Source organism: Ornithorhynchus anatinus, chromosome 8 (assembly GCF_004115215.2).
Source record: "Ornithorhynchus anatinus isolate Pmale09 chromosome 8, mOrnAna1.pri.v4, whole genome shotgun sequence".
NCBI classification, from domain to species: Eukaryota; Metazoa; Chordata; class Mammalia; order Monotremata; family Ornithorhynchidae; genus Ornithorhynchus; species Ornithorhynchus anatinus.
In genome coordinates this window covers 14,512,497-14,530,908 of record NC_041735.1, presented here as the reverse complement: position 1 = coordinate 14,530,908, position 18,412 = coordinate 14,512,497, and the positions used below count along the sequence as shown (strand labels likewise).

The window sequence follows — 18,412 nt, the reverse complement described above, 5'->3', positions numbered from 1 at the left end:
GTGGGGGGGGGGTCTCTCTTGGCCGGCTAATCTTCCAAGTGCTCCCTCCCCCCGGCCCCCCTCCCCTCGAAAATCTTCGCTCTTGCAATTGCTTTAATCTGCTGCCGTTCTTGGAGCATCTGTGGGAAAACATGAGGATTCTCCCATCATGCCCCGCGAGCGGAGTGTGATGTCACGGGCGAGGAGAGTGAGGAGGGGAGTGGGGGTGGGGGAGGGGGGCCCGGTTTGGGTACCTGCACCGCACTGCAAGTGCGGGCCGGAGGCGTCAGGTGGGTCTCGGCCCTTCCCGGGCGAGGAGTGCGTGAGCGCAGCTCCAGGAGCTGGGAATCGACCAGCCCCATCCACCTCTTAGCCAAATCCCCACCCCCAGCCCCAAGGGGAAGGATGGAGGGGGAGGGGGGCTTGTGGGACGAGGGATGGGAGGGGGCAGAAAGAGGAGAAAAAAAGGAGGAGACCCTGGCTCTGGCTCTGTGCTTGTTCAACCACCCAAGGCGGGACCGAGCTTTGGGGCAGCCGCATCCGGCGCCGGCCCTCTTGCCTCCCAACTAGTCCCATTGAAATACCATCTTGGCTACTAGGAAAGGCTCGGAGTCTCCGCATGCTCCCCGCTCGGCTGGAACCAGTGCAGGAATCCCGTACCTCGGAGTCCTCTCTGGGGAAAACTGCAGCAGCAGCACCTCCACTCCCATTTTTTTTGTCTCCATTCTTCCCACTCCTTCCAACCGGCGTCCCCTTCGTTTCCTAAGCCGTGGCTGCCTCCTGTCCCCGCTGGATTCACTTTCCTTTTCCCTTTCCCCACCACTTTCGTTCCGCTCAAGGCACAAAAACCCTACCGGGGGTGGAGGGCTGCTCAATAAGGATTCACAAGAAGTGAAGGCGGACCCACCGTAAGGTCTAGAATTAGCCTAGGCCTGGGTGCTAGAGGGTCGAGGGAGAAGGGGGAAAGGGGGGCGGCAAGGGGTTATCAGGGAAGAGGGTGTACCGGCAGCCTAAAACAAGTGTTGGGAGGTGAACGGAGGGGATCTTCCAAGGTAAAAATAAAATGTCTTTACACTGGGTCATCAGAAAAGAAACCAGACCGCTACCACTTCCGGGATTCTGACAACAAATTGGACCCACACGCGCCAACCAGATGGGTGTAACGCCTTTAGAGAGTCGAATTCAGGTGTTTTCTCAAACGCAAATGGTCCCAGTTCTCACTCTGGCAGGAGAGAGACACAATCCTCAAGTACTCTTCACAGTTGCTAAAACAACTCTCTTCTGCACTGAAGACAAATAAATAATTTCAGAGTTTTCTTCAGGCAGAGCAAGGAAGAACTCTAACCCCATCGTCCTTTAAACTCCTTCACACCACCCTCAGTCCCAGGGCACGGATGGGCAAAGCTGTAATTCACTGTAATGTCTGTTTCCTCCTCTGGACTGTAAGCTCCTCGTGGGTAGGGAAATAATGACGGTATTTGCTAAGCACCAGGTACTGTTCTAAGCACTAGGGTAGATGCATGCTAATCAGGTAGGATACAGTTTCTGTCCCACGTGGGGCTCGCAGCCTACCAACTAGGTTGTACTGTACTCACCCAAGCGTTTAGTATAGTGCTCTGCTCACAGTAAGTTCTCAATAAATGTCATTAATTGATGGATCCATCACCACCGGTGACGAACGGCATCCTTGCCCTCCTCCCTTTTCTCTGAACCCTTCCCCACCTATCCTTCTTCCTCCGCCTCTTATTCGCCCCCCGAGTCACCCCTCGTTGAGCCACTGCAGAGCTAATAATTGAGGTATTTGTTAAATGCTTGCGATGTGTCAAGCCATGTTCAAAGCACTGGGGAAGATACAAGATAATCAGGTTAATAACAGTCTCTGTCCCACATAGGACTCACAATCTAAGGAGAATTTGTTGACTCCCCATTTACAGATGAAGTGAAATGAAGCACTGAGAAGTGAAGTGATTTGCCCAAGGTCACACACAGCAGAGCCAGAATTGGAATCCAGGTCCTCTAACTCCCCGGCCCTTGCTCTTTCCACTATGCCGTGCTACGGAGGAAACAGCCTTCCAAACCTAGTTCAATGGAGGAGACATTTGCCCTGACCAGATCTGGAGATGTTGCAATTGTTGGGGAATTTTATTCATCATTATTTCATGCTCGAGAATTGTATGAGTTTTGGAGAGACCAGACATAGTGTGTCTCTCGCTCGCAGCCATTAAGATTAGAAGCTCCTCAAAAGCAAGGACCCATCTGCTAGTTTTCATGGGAACTTTCCCATCACCTAGTACAGTGCTTGGCACAGTGAAGTGAGTTTAATATGAGCAAATAAGCCAAATACATAATCAAATAACTATTTATCACTTGCTGTAGAAATGGATGTAGAATTTAATTAACCAGAGAAGCCAAAAGTTTCACATAAAATTTCAAGCATTTTACAACAAAAATGTAAATCCACTCTTCACAACTGGGCAATGAGTAGACATTGTACATTCTACATGAGCAGAAAGGGATAGAAAACTTGCCCCAAACTTTGAACAAAATATTGGATCTGAACTGAAGGAGAGATATGACTTCAATTCCTTGAGAACCTCTAGACCTCTGTGCAGAACCTATATCAAAATCTACTGTTGGAATTTCACAAGATTGCTAGTCTTCTCAATGGGTAATTGAGTAATTATTTTTAGTTTTCTTAATCATTATCTTGGTAACTCTCCTAAACAAACCTTTTCTCTAAAAATAACTGTAGTTCATGAGGTGGGGAACCCTAAAAAATATCTTTAAGACTTTAACTAGTCCTTGATGAACCTTCACATATGTGATGTTTTCTTAAATGTAAATATAATATTTTTTCCCTTTTGTGGGTGCATAATCTCCTCTGATTTCTTTATCTTGGAATTCCTTGGTTCATATAGAAGCAGCAAGGCCTGGTGGATAGAGCATGAGCCTGGGAATCACAAGGACCTGGGTTCTAATACCAGCTCCATCACTTGTCTGCTGTGTGACCTTGGGCAAGTCAGTTTACTTCTCTGTGCCTCAATTCTCTCATCTTTAAATTGGAGATTAAGGCTGTGAGTACCATGTGGGACTGGAACTGTGTCTAACCTGATTTGCTTGTATCCTCTCCAGGGCTTAGTACAGTATCTGGTACATTGTAAGCGCTTAACAAATATAACAATAATTATTATTATCAGAGTAGCCAAGCTAGGAGGTAGCTGCTAATTACCTTATTGTCCAGTTCCTAACCCCACATTTTAAAAGTACAAATGGAATCAAGTCACTGCTGTTTGAGGGTCTCTCCCTCCTGAATACCTCCACACCTCTAGACACTTTACCATGGTAACTAAACTAAGACAGTGAGTACAGACAATAGATTAGTCCCTCTCTAATGTCCAGCAGATGTGTCCATTAGGGAAATTGACAACTATTTGCAAATTACTATTTCAAGGATATGGTTCCCTAGCCCTCGCCTTCAAACTCCTTATTACTCTAGTACTGTTGATAAGAACATTGCATGGTGCAATATTGTAGAGCAAAAGCAAGCTCCTGGAAAACACAAACACATTCAAATGCAATGTGTTTACTAGTGAACTATATTTTACTCACAATTTCTCTTTGTAGCTGAAATTCAAAATTTGCATAACCATACTACCTTACTTCTTTGCACCATCCTTACTTACTTTTCACTCCTTAGCGAACAATAAAGATCAAAAATACTCATATGAAAAACCACCTCAGCCATGGGAATTTGGGTATTAAAAGTAGATTTTTATTCAGGTGAAAATTGGTGAAATAAAGTCTGTTCTTTGGTTGGGGTAGGCTCTATTCATTTTTTTGTCCACGTGGGACAAGCGACTGTGTCCATCCCGATTTTCTTGTATCCACCACAGCACTTAGTACGATGCCTGGCACAAAGTAAGCACTTAACAAATACCATAATTATTAATTATTATTAAATACAAATGTAAAAATAGAGCCTGAAGCTGCAAACAGTATGGAGGTATAACAAAGAACTGTCTTCACAGTTGGAACTGTGGACTCTGCATCAAGGTTTCTAGCTATACATGTACCAAAACTGAATTTAACTGTCAGTACCATCTTCTTCAAGAAGAAATTTAAGAAGTCCACTACCTCTATTGTACTCTCCCAGGTGCAGAGTATTACAGTGCTCTATACAGAGTAAGTGTTCCATAAATAGTACTGATTGAAGTATAAAAAGTTAATATTTTGTACATGGTGAAACGTTACAGTATAATACAATTATAAAGCAATGAAAATGAACAAATGTACTCAATAATCTGATAATTTGAAGAGCAAGTGAATTCAGACCTGCATAAAAATCAATTCATTCATTCATTCCTTGTCATATTTATTGAGTCCTTACTGTGTGCAGAACACTGTACTAAGGGCTTGGAATGTACAATTTGGCAACAGATAGAGACAATCCCTGCCCAACACCAGGCTCACAGTCTAAAAGTCACAAACAGATGTTTTGTTCCACACCATTCCACAGGGCAGCCTCTGGGCTGTACAGTGCTACTAGGCCAGAGGGACAAGCAATCCATCAATCAATGGTATTTACTGAGTCCTTACTGCATGCTGAGCACTCTACTAAGTACTTGGGAACATGCACTACAATAGACTGAGTAGACGCCATCCCCGTCTACAAGAATCTCACAGACCTGTTTTCTTTCCAACTCTGACTTCTCCCTTTGCCCTTTCTCCTGACCTTTAACCCCAAATAAAAGAGGCGAATCATGAACACCAGGCCTATTTTTCTAAACAGAGCATTTATTAGTTTCATTTTCACTACTCAACAGCCAGTAAGTAGCCCTGAGCATATCTCTCGTTTTTGTTTCCCTTTCACATCGTTTGAAAATCACTTTAATTTCACCCTGTAAAATTTTGAATACCTACCACTTTAAATCAACACTTATGATAAAAATGGGAAATGATGTCACTCCTTGGAATGAGGCATAGAGAGGAAGCCAAGCAATATAAACAATTAGTAAGGGCACTTAAGAGTTTACAACCCCGTTTTTCAGATTCCATTAACTTGTTTTAACACTGTCACCTCTTGTTAATAATCCTAAAGCTCTCTCTTGCAAGTGAGAAGTTGTTGCAGTCATTCCTCAAGGGTGATGGGACAAAGGACACATGAGTATCTTCCAAGCCAAGATGCTAAATATGCAAACAGTAAGCTAACCTAAACTGATATAATACTGATATTCTAAAAAGAACTCACTAAGGCAGACTTATTCAGCCAGGGGCACTTCACAGCACATAAACCAATACTTTGATGAAAAACCTTTGGTTAACTACTGCAGTGTGTACTTTATTAAATCAACTGTATTTATTGAGTACTCACACTTGGAAGAGTACAATAGGTTAAGGGTCATCTGGTTGCATCTTTCCTTTAATAACCGTTAGGGCCTTCTAATATAGAGACAGCTTTTTCTTAGGTTTGCTACGGGCCTTCAAATACAGTTTCAGTTCTCCGTTCTGGGTCTGTCAGCTGTTTCTCCCCTCCCATTTCCGAGGAACAAGGTTGTTATAGCTTGGGGGCTGAAGAGCCAGAACCATCGTGCTACTGGGTTAGGATCCTCCTCGTGCTTAGGTAGAGCTCCCCACCCACCCTGGCTGCTGACAGTCCTCAAGGGACACATCCACTCACAAATACCATATGGACGGTTTATTGAGTCTTCTGGGATCACTCAGACACCACCCTGTCATTCCAGGCATTGGCTACTAATGATATTAATTCCGACTCCCATCTCAATGTGGTCCGGGACAGGGGAATGCATTCTGGGGCTATGACGGCAGTGGGAGGGCGTCGGCCAAATTATCTACAATATCCAAATGGTGGATAGGTCAATGGGTATCCTAAATACAGCTGGCTAGTGTAGGTGGGGAAGAGGCACCTTCTCTAAAAAACACCTGCTGGTCTATGATATTACAAGACAACACTGGCACTATGTAGGGGTCACTTCGGTTGTGACCACCTCTACAGTAAACAGAAACTCCTTACCGTTGGCTTTAAGGCACTCAATCCCTGTGCCCCCTCCTACCTCACCTTGCTGCTCTCCTATTACAACCGGCCTGCACACTTTGCTCCTGTAACGCAAACCATTGTACCTCTAACTCGTCTAACTTGCCACCAACCTCTTTCCACTTTCTCCTCTGGTTTGGAGTGCCCTTCGTCTTCATATCTGACAGACGATCACTCTCCCCCCTTCCAGAGCCTTATTGAAGCCAAGAGGTCTTCCTCAACTGAGACCTCATTTCCTCTTCTCCGACTCCTTCTTCATCGCCTTCGTACTTGGATTTGTACGCTTTATTCACTCCTCTCTCAACCCCACAGAACTTAAGTACATATCTGCAGTTTACTTATATTAAAGTCCTCTAGACTGTAATCTTGCTGCTGACAGGGAACTTGTCTACCAACTGTTATACTGTACTCTCCCGAACACTTAGCACAGTGCTCTGCACACATTAAGCACTCAGTGAATACCATTGTTTGATTATCACTGTGGATATATGTGAATTCTTGTGTGCACTTTATTTCCTTACCCTTCAGATTGTGAGTCCTGAATGTGTCTGATTTGATGATGACCTTGATTCTTATGCCAATGCTTAGCACAGTACCTGGAGAAGCAGCGTGGCTCAGTGGAAAGAGCACGGGCTTTGGAGTCAGGGCTCATGAGTTCGAATCCCAGCTCTGCCACTTGTCGGCTGTGTGACTGTGGGCAAGTCACTTAACTTCTCTGTGCCTCAGTTCCCTCATCTGTAAAATGGGGATTAAGACTGTGAGCCCCACGTGGGACAACCTGATTCCCCTGTGTTTACCCCAGCGCTTAGAACAGTGCTCGGCACATAGTAAGCGCTTAACAAATACCAACATTATTATTATAAATGCTTAATATAAGCCAAAAACCCACCGTTGCATGACTGTGAATATTCACTATTGAAATATCGATTCCTCAGTTCTTCTTGACTAGAAATTTCTTGGCACAAGTTTGGAACAAAACGTACATGTAACTCAAAGAGAGGGAAGATCAATGTGATATAAGCCTGCATCCATCATTTTTGTCATGATTTATCAAAATATAATCTTTATATAAAACTCATGAATCCAGAAATAATCTGATGATGGTGGTTGGGATGAACCACCGCAACCTGGACCCCTGACATCAGCTGACTGAAAAAATATAGACATTCCAAGAAACCTCCAGTTCCCTGTCAAACTGTGGCCTGAGGAGAAAGCAGGCTTCCTGCCCTCCCATGTATATATACTATATTTTTAACCTCTCTAATAGTAAATAATCATTGTGGTATTTGTTAAGTGCCTATTATATGCCAAGGACTATACTAAACACTGGGGTAGGCATAAGAAATTCAAGTCAGACATAGTCCTTGTATAAGGAAGAAAGAGAAGGGGTATTTAATCCCCATTTTGTAGATGAAATTGAGGTTTAAAGAAGTTAAGTGAAGCAACATGGCCTAGTGGATAAATCACTGGCCTGGGAGCCAGATGACCAGGGTTATAATCCCAACTCCACCACTTTCCTGCTGTGTGATCTTGGGCAAGTCACCTAATTTCTCTGTGCCTCAATTTCCTCAACTGGCAAAATGGGAATTCAATGCCTGTTCTCCCTCCTACTTAGACTGTTAGCCCCATGTGGGACAGGAACTGTATCCAGCCTGATTAACTTGTATCTATCCCCAGTCAGTGCTTAGAATTGTAAGCTTGTTGTAGTCAGGGACCGTGTCTGTTGATTACTGCATTGTACTCTCCCAAGCACTTAGTACAGTGCTCTGCACACAATAAGCTCTCGATAAATATGATTGAATGAACAGTACTTGACAGAGTCAGTGCTTAAATACCATTAAAATAAAACAGAAGTGACTTGTGAGCTGTCACTTCACTGACTGCAAGCCCCTTGTGGGCAGGGAATGTGTCCACCAACTCTACTGTCTTTTTCTCTCCCAAGCAGTTAACAATTCACACTGATTGAATGACATTCTGTATTTCCAATCAGCTAGTTCAGAGCACTCTCCTAATAAATGCTTCTACTACTAGTAGTATTACAGTCATACAGCTCACTAATCCCTAAACCTTGGCAGCAACAAATCTGTGGGAGAGGAGAATGAAGATTTTCATAATTTATTTAAAATCAATTTGGGGACAGTTTAAAGTCGATTTGAGGAGGGCCATAAGGTCCCTTCATAAGCCATCACAGCCGAATCCCAGAAAGAAATTGCCACAGGAAGCCACATTCTCCCTTTTCTTCTTCCCCTCCCAAAAAAGCTAATGGTTACCTGGGGGAAGTGCAAGTCATGGCTACCTGCTGCGGCAGAAAATAAAGTAATCCCACTTCCCATCATACAGGAATTTCAATATCACTTCAAAACCTACAAAATAAATGAGCGCAAACTCTTTGTACTTGCATTTCTGCTTCTTCAAGGACTCTGACAAACGCTAAAACATAATCCAGAGAATATAAAGAAGCAGATTGTAATTCATGATGGTTATCTAAATTACATTAGCTTGTCTGCATCTTAATGAGATTTTAAATGTATATTATTCAGGTTTTTTAAAATGCAGAATTGACATAAAATGATGTGCAGATATCAACTTCTCATAATGTTACAGCAATCATTAACAGCAACCCATTTAGAATCTGCAAGATGGAAACTGAAAATGAACACACACCCCCATCTTCCAAGAAGGAAAATTTTAACCAAATGACATGCAATCTTGATTGCTGTATTTTAGGGTGGACATAGAAACAGAAATGAGTTAGAAAAGAGCACCTTCCTTATAAGAATCAACTAAAAAAATTAGGGTTTTTCAGTCTGGAAAAAATAAGGCTGGGAGAGGAAATGATTAAAGCCCATATGGAAGGAGAGAGAAAACTGCCCTTTGAATTTGAAAATTATGTTTCTGACGATGAGATATCATCCATCCGTGTCTGACAAGGCCTATGCACTTGCAACAATTTATTCCACCCTCTGCACATAATGATTGTCTTTTCATGCATTCAAGTGCTTGCCATTTGCATTGCTGTTGCTGTTTATTAATCTCTCCCTCAATATCCCAATCTTCTCAGTGCCTCCACTAAGGAAGGTAAATTCTTCTGAGTGCTGCAAATCAGTCTCTTCTGTTTTCTGCCAATATCTTCCATCAGTACTTTCCTTGCTATACCTCGCTATTTGAGACTATCTTTCACCATATAAGTCCTTTAGACTGGAATCTTGTTGTGGGCAGAGAATGTGTCTCCCAACTCTCATATTATACTTTCCCAAGCACTTGGTACAGTGAATCTTTGCACAGTAAGCACTCAATAAATGCAACTAATCGACTGATCATATTGCATACTGTTGTGGGTGGACTGTAAGCCCCCTGTTTGCATCGATCATGCCTACTAACCTTATTTTATTATACTCTCCCCAGTGCTTAGTACAGTGGTCTGCACACATTAAGTGCAAAAGCCATGTTTCAATATTGAAAAAAGGACTACATTTCAATACCAAATTGTTAGATGTTTGGTCTTCCCACTTAAGGTGGACTATGGCTCTGAAGAAACAGAAGTCTATAAAATTTAAAAGAAGTGGGCAAAAATTGCTCACAATCTCACAAAACCAAAACTATCAATCAATCAGTGGATTAACCATCACTTACTGTGTGCAGAGAACTGTACTAACCACTTGGGAGAGTACAATATAGTAGGTAAACACAATCCCTGCCCTCAAGGAGCATACGAAACTGGAAAGCAACCAATGAAGACTGAAAGTTCGAGACCGTCTAAAGAAAACAATTCTATATTAAGCACTAGAATTGTTTACAACAGAAAACTTGAGGCAGAAAATATCATTAGGCTCCAGTAAAAATTCATGGATGATTTATCCATATAGAATTAAAGGGGAAAACGATCAGGGTATTTGAAGGTACATCACTAACCATAAGGATTTATGTCAAGGATGACAACTATAGTACTCCTTCCCCTAACAAACATTGGTATAATCATCACAGACAGAACTCTGTGCTATATGGGCAATTTATCTGACTCAGAAAGCCACTCAACTCCTAATTTTCAGGTATTTTTCTTCATGTCTGGCTCTATAACTGGAAAGGAAGGTAATTAAAAGATATTGTTTCTCCTACCAAGCCTCATTACTGTTTAATAATCATATCAAGAAAAGTGCTCCCCACCAATGTGTCTGACCTCACCCATTTCCTACCAGAATTCTGGATCTATCACTGGTATTTAATAAGTGCTTACTGTGTGCAAAGGACTTTACTAAGCACTTGAGAGAGTGCTTAGTATACAATCCCTGCCCACAAGGAGTTTAAGGTCTAAAGGGGAAGACAGACATTTAAATAAATTACAGCTGGGGGAGATGTGAGAAATAGATTCTATTATACTGAATTTCACTGGCTAAGCACACTCCCAAACTTGCTCCTACATGCGTATAGGCTTTTCACACATAAATTCAGCAGAACCATCTAGGAGAAACACCCTGCTTCTCCTCTTGCCTAAATTCCAAAGACTTGGGTGAGGGATTTCCTATGGGCCAATTGTTGATGTTTTCAAGGTGCTCCAAAACAGCAACATAGCAAAAGAGTAGGAAAGTACTGCATGCAGTAAAGAGTCCATCTCTGTTTACTTGTAAACTTTAGGTGCTAATTTATGTTTAATGTATATGTTTTATGTTATGCTTGAACTGACCCTCCTGTAACATATCTGAAAGGCCTAAAAATTCATGAAAGGTAAGGTGCTTTAGATAATCCACCTGCATCATATCTAATTTAACCTGTCCTCAAACTTGCATGCCTAGAATCTGGGAATAAAACTTGGCCCATAAGGAACTTTTGGAAATATAAAATTCATTAGAACTTTTGTGCTACTATTAGGATATTAGGATTCTAGACTGAGCTCATTGTTGGGTAGGGATTGTCTCTGTTGCCGAATTGTACTTTCCAAGCACTTAGTACAGTGCTATGCACACAGTAAGCCCTCAATAAATATGATTGAATGAATGATTTTGCATTTTAAGAGACCTAGCTACTTATATAATTAAGCTCTGGACCATCCACCTTAATTCCCATTTTAGTATATTAGTAATTAGAAGCACTGCAGCGTGGCTCAGTGGAAAGAGCCTGGGCTTCGGAGTCAGAGGTCATGGGTTCGACTCCCAGCTCTGCCACTTGTCAGCTGTGTGACTGTGGGCAAGTCACTTAACTTCTCTGTGCCTCAGTTCCCTCATCTGTAAAATGGGGATGAAGACTGTGAGCCTCATGTGGGACAACCTGATTGCCCTGTATCTACTCCAGCGCTTAGAACAGTGCTCTGCACATAGTAAGCACTTAACAAATACCAACATTATTAACATTATTAGTATACTGAGTTTGCTTGCATTAACAGAAATGCTAGTGAGAGATTACTGTATGCTTAACATGAGATTTTTTTTTTTTCATTTCCCTCTAATTCCACACTGTCTTAATTGAAAGTGCTTCTTGGGGCTATTTTTCTTGAGATCCATCCATCTACTTGCCAACATTAAAATTAGAGGCTTAAAATGAATCTTGGGTAACAAGTCATAGTATGTAAAAAGAGATCATTTTCTGAGTGGGCATATTTTACTATAGTAAATAGTACTATACCACAGGGCATGGAATTTGTTTCAGGATTCGATTTTTCCCAATGCCAGAAGTTGAAATGTTCAGCTAAGAGGCCAGTTTGGAATTTGGCAGCTCTACTTAATTCTGAATTTAGAATATTAACTCATTTTTCAGTCATATAACTTTCACATGGCTACTAAATCTGTCGCATTTGTAAACACCACTGGACTGTAAGCTCCTTGAGGGCTCAGACCTACAGTATAGCTTCTTAGTCAATCTTATTTATTGAGTGCTTACGAACAAAGTACTAAATGCTGGAGGAAGTACAACAGACACATTCCCTGCCCACAGTGAGCTTACGGTTTAGAGGAAGGATGAATTACAGGTACATGCATAAGTGATGTGGGGCTGGGAGGGAGGAAGAATAAAGGGAGCCCGTTAAGGAGGCCCAGAAAGGAGGGGGAGAAGAAGAAAGAAGGGCTTAATAAGGAAAAACCTCTTGTAGGAGATCTTTGAAGGCTTTGAAGGTGGAGAGAGTAATTGTCTGTCAGATATGAAGAGGGAGGGTGTGGGTGAGAGGTTGGCAGTGGGATAGAGAAGATCTAGGTACAGTGAAAAAGTAAACATTGGAGGAGCAAAGTGGGCAGGCTGGGTTATAGTGGGAGACTAGCGAGGTGAGGTAGGAGGGGGCAAGGTGACTGAGTGCTTTAAAGCCGACTGTAAGGAATTTGTTTGTCCTACTACAGCCCATTCTAGCCCTACGATACTGTGAAGACCTACTACACTGTACTCTCCCAAGCACTGCATGCAGTAAGCGCTTAATAAGTACCACTGATTGATTGCATTACCATTTGCTATTTAAGGAAATCACTTAGGAATATATGAGAAATACATTATATTAATAATCAATGGTTTCTAAGCCCCTTATTCTCTACATTTTTATTTTAAAACATAAGATGTACCCAACTTCTTATAGCAACTAGTATCAACTTCTATTAGTAAAAGAAGATGCTCGTGTCCAACCCTCGCTAGGCAAGGTGTATTAAGCAACAGAAACTTTTAGAACACTGATGCCACTCTCCTCCCTTCTAATTAATACGTAGTTCAGGTACCAAGTGTAAAAAGAGAAAAGAAAATACACAAAGCACTGTACTCTTCCTAAGATGAAAGTAATAAATAATTGCAATACTACAGTGAAAGTAACATTTTTGCACACATTCATCCCTGAAAATAGGTCTTAAGTTCTAAGGATATATCATAGAATCTTTAATAGTTGACAAGTTTCATTTACATTCATAAAATACAATTCTTTTTCATTCTTACTGTGTGCAGAGCGCTGTACTAAGTGCTTGGGAAGTACAATTCGGCAACAGAGACAATCCCTACCCAACAACGGGCTCACAGTCTAGAAGGGCGAACTGCTGAACTGATAAATAGTCTTCATAAATTACATATGGCTGAGGGACTTAATTTTGAAAAGGCTTTGTCTGGAAATAAAACTAATGAGCTCTATTCCCCAATATAGCAGTTCAGTAGAACTGGGTGGACAAATACATTGACAGCCCAAGTATATTACTACAGTACTAAATTCTTGCTTTCCAACCTTTAATTCCACACCACTCCTTGGATTTGAATCTACTCACCCTTCAAAATTCAACAGACATCAGCTCAAAAGTTTATATGATTTTTCTTGCTTGAATTTTGTTTCTGTAACTCAACAATAACAACAAAAACCATAAACCTATGGGTAACTGGAGACATGTAACACTCACTTTAATTTCAGTCGGACCACTAAAATTTAATGATTAGTTAATGCTTAGTGAAGGTTTTTTTATTATAATGTAGGTAGGCTAGGGCCAAAGATGTGCAAATTACCACAAATTTGTAAATATCAATCACACGGTATCTCAAAATAGTAATAGAACACGTTGAAACATTTGCTATGATCACAAGTTCTAGACTCAAGGTTTTCTTCACAAGGAAGCATCCTTTGCCACCAGGGTTGGTAAAGTTTAGAGATCAAACAAGCAACTTGTTCCCCGCGGCAGGGGGAAGACATTTTCAATCCTTAGGGCCAACCTAGGACAGGCATAGTTAATTGAGAAGTTATCTTTGCCCTTGGTATTTGTTAAGCACCTACTATGTGGCAGGCACTGTACTAAGTGCTGGTCTTGTGAAAATATCTCGGCTCTGTGGGTCCTTCTAACAAGTAAAACTAGATAACACATGTTCCTAGCCAAAGGGAATGATACCAACTTCAAGCCAAAATCAGTGGCAAACACATCAATTCGACCGAGGAAAGGGTTAGCATGGAAGTCACCACACATCATCCATCCGCCTTCACCTCTCCAAATGGTCTGCTGGTAGATTTACTAGAAAGTTTCTTGCAGGCAAAAACACTTTTTGGACTTCCAGGTCAACCACAGGTCAAGTCTTAGCATTTCCACTGAAGACATTTACAATCAGTACTTGAAAGGATCTCAAACTCTACTCCTCATATACCATACATTTCAAAAGGCAACTAAGCCCCACCTAAAAGAATGTTCTAGTATTCAAACCCAGGTTTGAATTTAATATATATGTAACATGATTGATAGCATCGTTCCAGAACACCAAACACAGCACAGATAAAGAGCAAGCTGCAGAAATACGGGGGGGGGGGGGGGGGGGGGGGTTCCCCAAGCAAATTTTAGTAAAAATCCAACATGCAACAAGTTCATGGTTAATTAAGATTCAACTAGACAATGAAGAGGGGAAAGCACAATCCTGGGCTTATTTAAACATATAGGAAGATCTACAGGGAAAAGAAACTTGCTTTTGCTGTAGATTTACCATTCAAATATAAGGCAGATTCTTTTTTTATTTTAAGGATTTTAGTTAGCATCCATCCAGGCAGGGAAAATAGGAGTACACCCAGTTTGGAAACCGGGTTTTTAAAGGTTGCCACTCTCACATTGTTGTAAAATTCCTTGCCTCAACCGTCACTTGAGAAGTAAATGGGAAGTTGCTTGGCCTAATGATAAGAGTACAACCTGGTATTCAGAGGACCTGAGTGCTAATCCTTGCTCTGACCATTTTTATTTTTTATGGTATTTAAGCACTTACTATATGTCAGGCACTGTTCTAAGTGCTGGGGTAGAGACAAGGTAATCAGGTTGGAGACAATCTATGTCCCATGTGGGGCTCACGGTTTTAACCCCCATTTTACAGATGAGGTAAACTGAGGTACAGAGAAGTAATTTGCCCAAGGTCACAGAGCATACAAGTGGTGGAAATGGGATTATCCCCCAGGTCCTTTTGGCTCCCAGGCCTATGCTCTACCAATTAGGGTATGCTGCTTGCCTTTTATGTGACCTTGGGCTAGTCACTTAACTCCTCTGGCTTCAGCTTCATCATCTTTAAAATGGGATTTCAATACCTATTCCCTCCTACTTAGGCTGTGACTGGGATGAGGGACAGGGGCTGTATCCAACCTAAATTATTTTGCATCTACCCCAACACCCAGTACGTTGCTGGACACATAGTAGGCATTTAAATACAATTATTATTATTATTATTACATGGTGCCCTTTTTATGGTATTTGTTTAACACTTATTGTGTGCCAGGAACTGTACTAAGCACTGGGGTAGATACAAATTAATCTGTTGGACACAGTCCATGTCCCACAGGGGGATCACAGACTTAATCCCCTTTTACAGAGGAGGTAACCGAAGTATAGGGAAGTGATTTGTCCAAGGTCACCTGGCAGACAAGTGGCAGAGGCAGGATTAGAACCTGGCTCTCTGACTCCCAGGCTTTCCACTAGACCACACTGCTTCTCAAAAGCAGCCCAATTAAAAGAATGATGATCCAAGCTCTACATTTAAATCCGAGGCTACTACTCTTCAAGAATCAGCAGCGTGATAGGCCTTAGGTCTCAACATACAAGGTAATTAATCAGTTTCTTTTAATTCGAAATGTATCCCAACGGAATTCAAATAAGATCCAGTTTTAAAAGCAAGTAATTTTTATCCCCAATATTATATCTAATCCAACAGTCATCCCTATAAGAGTTTCCCTACAATATGGTAATTGACCTCCTACAGCTGAAGTGCATCTGTCCGCATCCCTCCGAATGAGCTTCAGCGTTTGGGCCATGAAGTTCCCGGGTAGTGTTTCAGCTAACTTAGAGAAGGAACCTTGATGGCATAATAGAGTGGGTAGAAAAAGGCGCATATGAGCTCAGAAGGGGATCCCTGCCACTAACTCTTCTGTGTACAAATGCCTCTTACACTCCTTCATCTCGAACTGTGGAATGAACTCCAATTGTTCATAAGGAGCTAATTAAGATTATTGAGTAATGTGAAACGAGGCTTTTAAGATACCAGAGAGGGAGTTACGAGATGCTGTGGTGAGTTGAGTGTGACAGGAATTGACCACATTCACATCTCAGGAACCACGCCTGAGGTCTTTCATCACACCAGTGGGATGAGGGCCCAGGTTTCATTAACAAATATCAAAATCGGATCACTGGCAGGCCAAGACGTCCCAGCTCCCGTTTCTAAAACCAAGGGACAACCTCGACTTATGCCGTAGGTAAGCCCGTCTTCTAGACGGTGAGCCCGTGGTGGGCAGGGACTGTCTCTCTCTGTTGCTGAATTGAACTTTCCAAGCGCTCAGAACAGTGCTCTGCCCACAGTAGGCGCTCGATCGGTACCACGTGGCTCAGAGGAAAGAGCACGGGCTGGGGAGTGAGAAGTCGTGGATTCAAATCCCGGCTCCGCCGCTTGTCAGCTGTGTGACTCTGGGCGAGTCACTTCCCTTCTCTGGGCCTCAGTCGCCTCATCTGTAAAATGGGGATTCAGACGGTGAGCCCCACGTGGGACAACCTGACCGCCCTGTATCCGCCCCAGAGCTCAGAGCAGTGCTTTAAACATAGTAAGCCCTTCACAAATGTCATTATTATTCTTATTACAACTGAAGGAATGAGTCCACAAGGGCTTGGATTTTCCTTCAACCCCCAACTGTCCTCTAACTGGGGTCCCTTTTCTGTCCTTCCAGGAGGGATCGACCCTGCCCTTTAACTTCCCTCCCGGTGGCCGGCTGGAGGTCAAAAAATCTGCCGCAGGGAGGCAAGCCCCCCCACCCCCCTCAAGCCCCCTTGCCGTCCCTTGGGACGAGAGCCCCGACTCCACCTCGGCAACTGGGAAGGGAGTGCCTGGGGCTGGCCGGGAGACATCCATTCGCCGCTCTACGGCTTTGGCTCTGGCGGGGGAAACCGTCCTGGGCGAGCCGAAGGACACTACGAAGGGGAGAGACGCGGCGAGGTGGGGGTCGAGTGGGTGAGCGGTATTCCCGGCCCCTCGCTTTCCCGGGGGGCGCAGAAAATCCCCTGGGTGGCTCCCTCTCCACTCCTGAGTGGGGGGCTGCGTCTGTGCCTGGAGGGTGGCTGTGACCCGGGGGAGCAGGGAGAGGGGGTTCGGCCGGCGGGCGCAGCGCTCAGGGGGGCTTCGGCCCCGCCGGCTCCCCGCCGGTTCCCCGCCGGCGCTCCGCCTACCTTTGCGCTTGCCTCTTCCGTCCTTCTCCTGAAACGCCAGCAGGAGGGAGCGCAGGGGTCCGGGACACCGGGGTCCTTCCCCTCCTCTGCCGCCCATGGCAGCGAGGGCCGGGGCTGCGGGAGGGGAGGCTGCCCGGGGCGGGGCGGGGCGGGGCGGGGCGGGGGGCCCAGCCGGGAGCGGGGCAAGAGGTCCCCGGGCTGGCGAACAGCCTGCGCTCAGCTCCGCCGCCACCGAAGCGCCCTCACCCTGCGCCGCCGGTCCTGGGGGGGGCGGGAGGGGGGACACAGAGGGGAAGAGGACGGAGAGAGGACAAGGGGGAGAGAGGAAAAGGAGACAGAGAGGAGGAGGAGGGAGGAGAGAAAGGAAGGGGGGAGAGAAGAATGGGGAAAGAGAGAGGGGAAGAGGGAAGAGAGAGGAGGAGGAGGGGAAGGGGGAGAATAGAGAGAGAGGAAGAAGGGAGAGGAAGAGGGGAGAGAGGGGTGAGAGAGAGGAAGAGGAGGGAGAGAGGAGAAGGGGGAGAGAGGAAAAGGAGAGGGGGGGAAGGGGGGGAGAGAAGAATGGGGAAAGAGAGAGGAGAAAGGGGGAGAGAGAGAGAGAGAGAGAGAGCAAGAGGAGGGAGAGAGGAAGAGGAGAGAGAGAGGAAAAAGGGGAGAGAGAGAGAGGGGAGAGAAGGAAAAAAGGGGAGAGAGAGGGGAACGGGGGGAAAGAGAGGTGAAAGGGGAGAGAGCGAGAGAAAAAGGAGAGGGAGAGGAGAGGAAAGGGGAGAGAGGGGAGAGGGGAGAGAGAGAGGAGGGGGAGAGGGGCTGCGGCGCTGAGATGCAGCCTCAGGCCCCTGCGGAAAAGCGCATCCTCAATGTGTTTGCGGATCGCTCCCCCCCACCAAGCCCCTGTGTCTGTGGACGTGACGCCCAAACGAGGTAGGCTTCTGGGGAGGGACGCTGGCTCTGAGGTCACCTTGACCCCCGAGCGGGGGTCCCAGGAGAGACGCGGCCAGGCTGTCCGCCGACCCGCCTCCCCAACACCCCCAACCCAACAGAGTCTCTGCCCCTCCTTCGTTGGATCGATAACTCCAGGCTTTCCCAAAATGTGTAAAAACTCTTTGGAAAAAGAGTGACATAAACCCCAAAGAGAGGAGCAGAACGAAAGGAAGGTCCGTAGAATGGTAGATATGAGATCGATACTAGCCGAACTGCTCAGCTTCTCTAGAGCTAGAGGAGATGGGACAAGGGATCATTCCCACACATCATTTCATCCCATTCACTGCAATAC

At 44.3% G+C, this 18,412-nt stretch overlaps 1 protein-coding gene across 1 annotated transcript in view; it reads right to left on the bottom strand.

The window, feature by feature from the left end:
- PHACTR3 (phosphatase and actin regulator 3) overlaps positions 1-17,243 on the bottom strand; it is a 163,970-nt gene extending 146,727 nt beyond the window's left edge. Inside the window, exon 1 of the mRNA XM_029070013.2 lies at positions 17,143-17,243. Within this exon, the coding sequence (XP_028925846.1) occupies positions 17,143-17,239 (97 nt within the window). The 5' untranslated portion in view covers positions 17,240-17,243. The remainder of the gene's footprint in view (positions 1-17,142) is intronic.
- Positions 17,244-18,412: the final 1,169 nt, after the last annotated feature.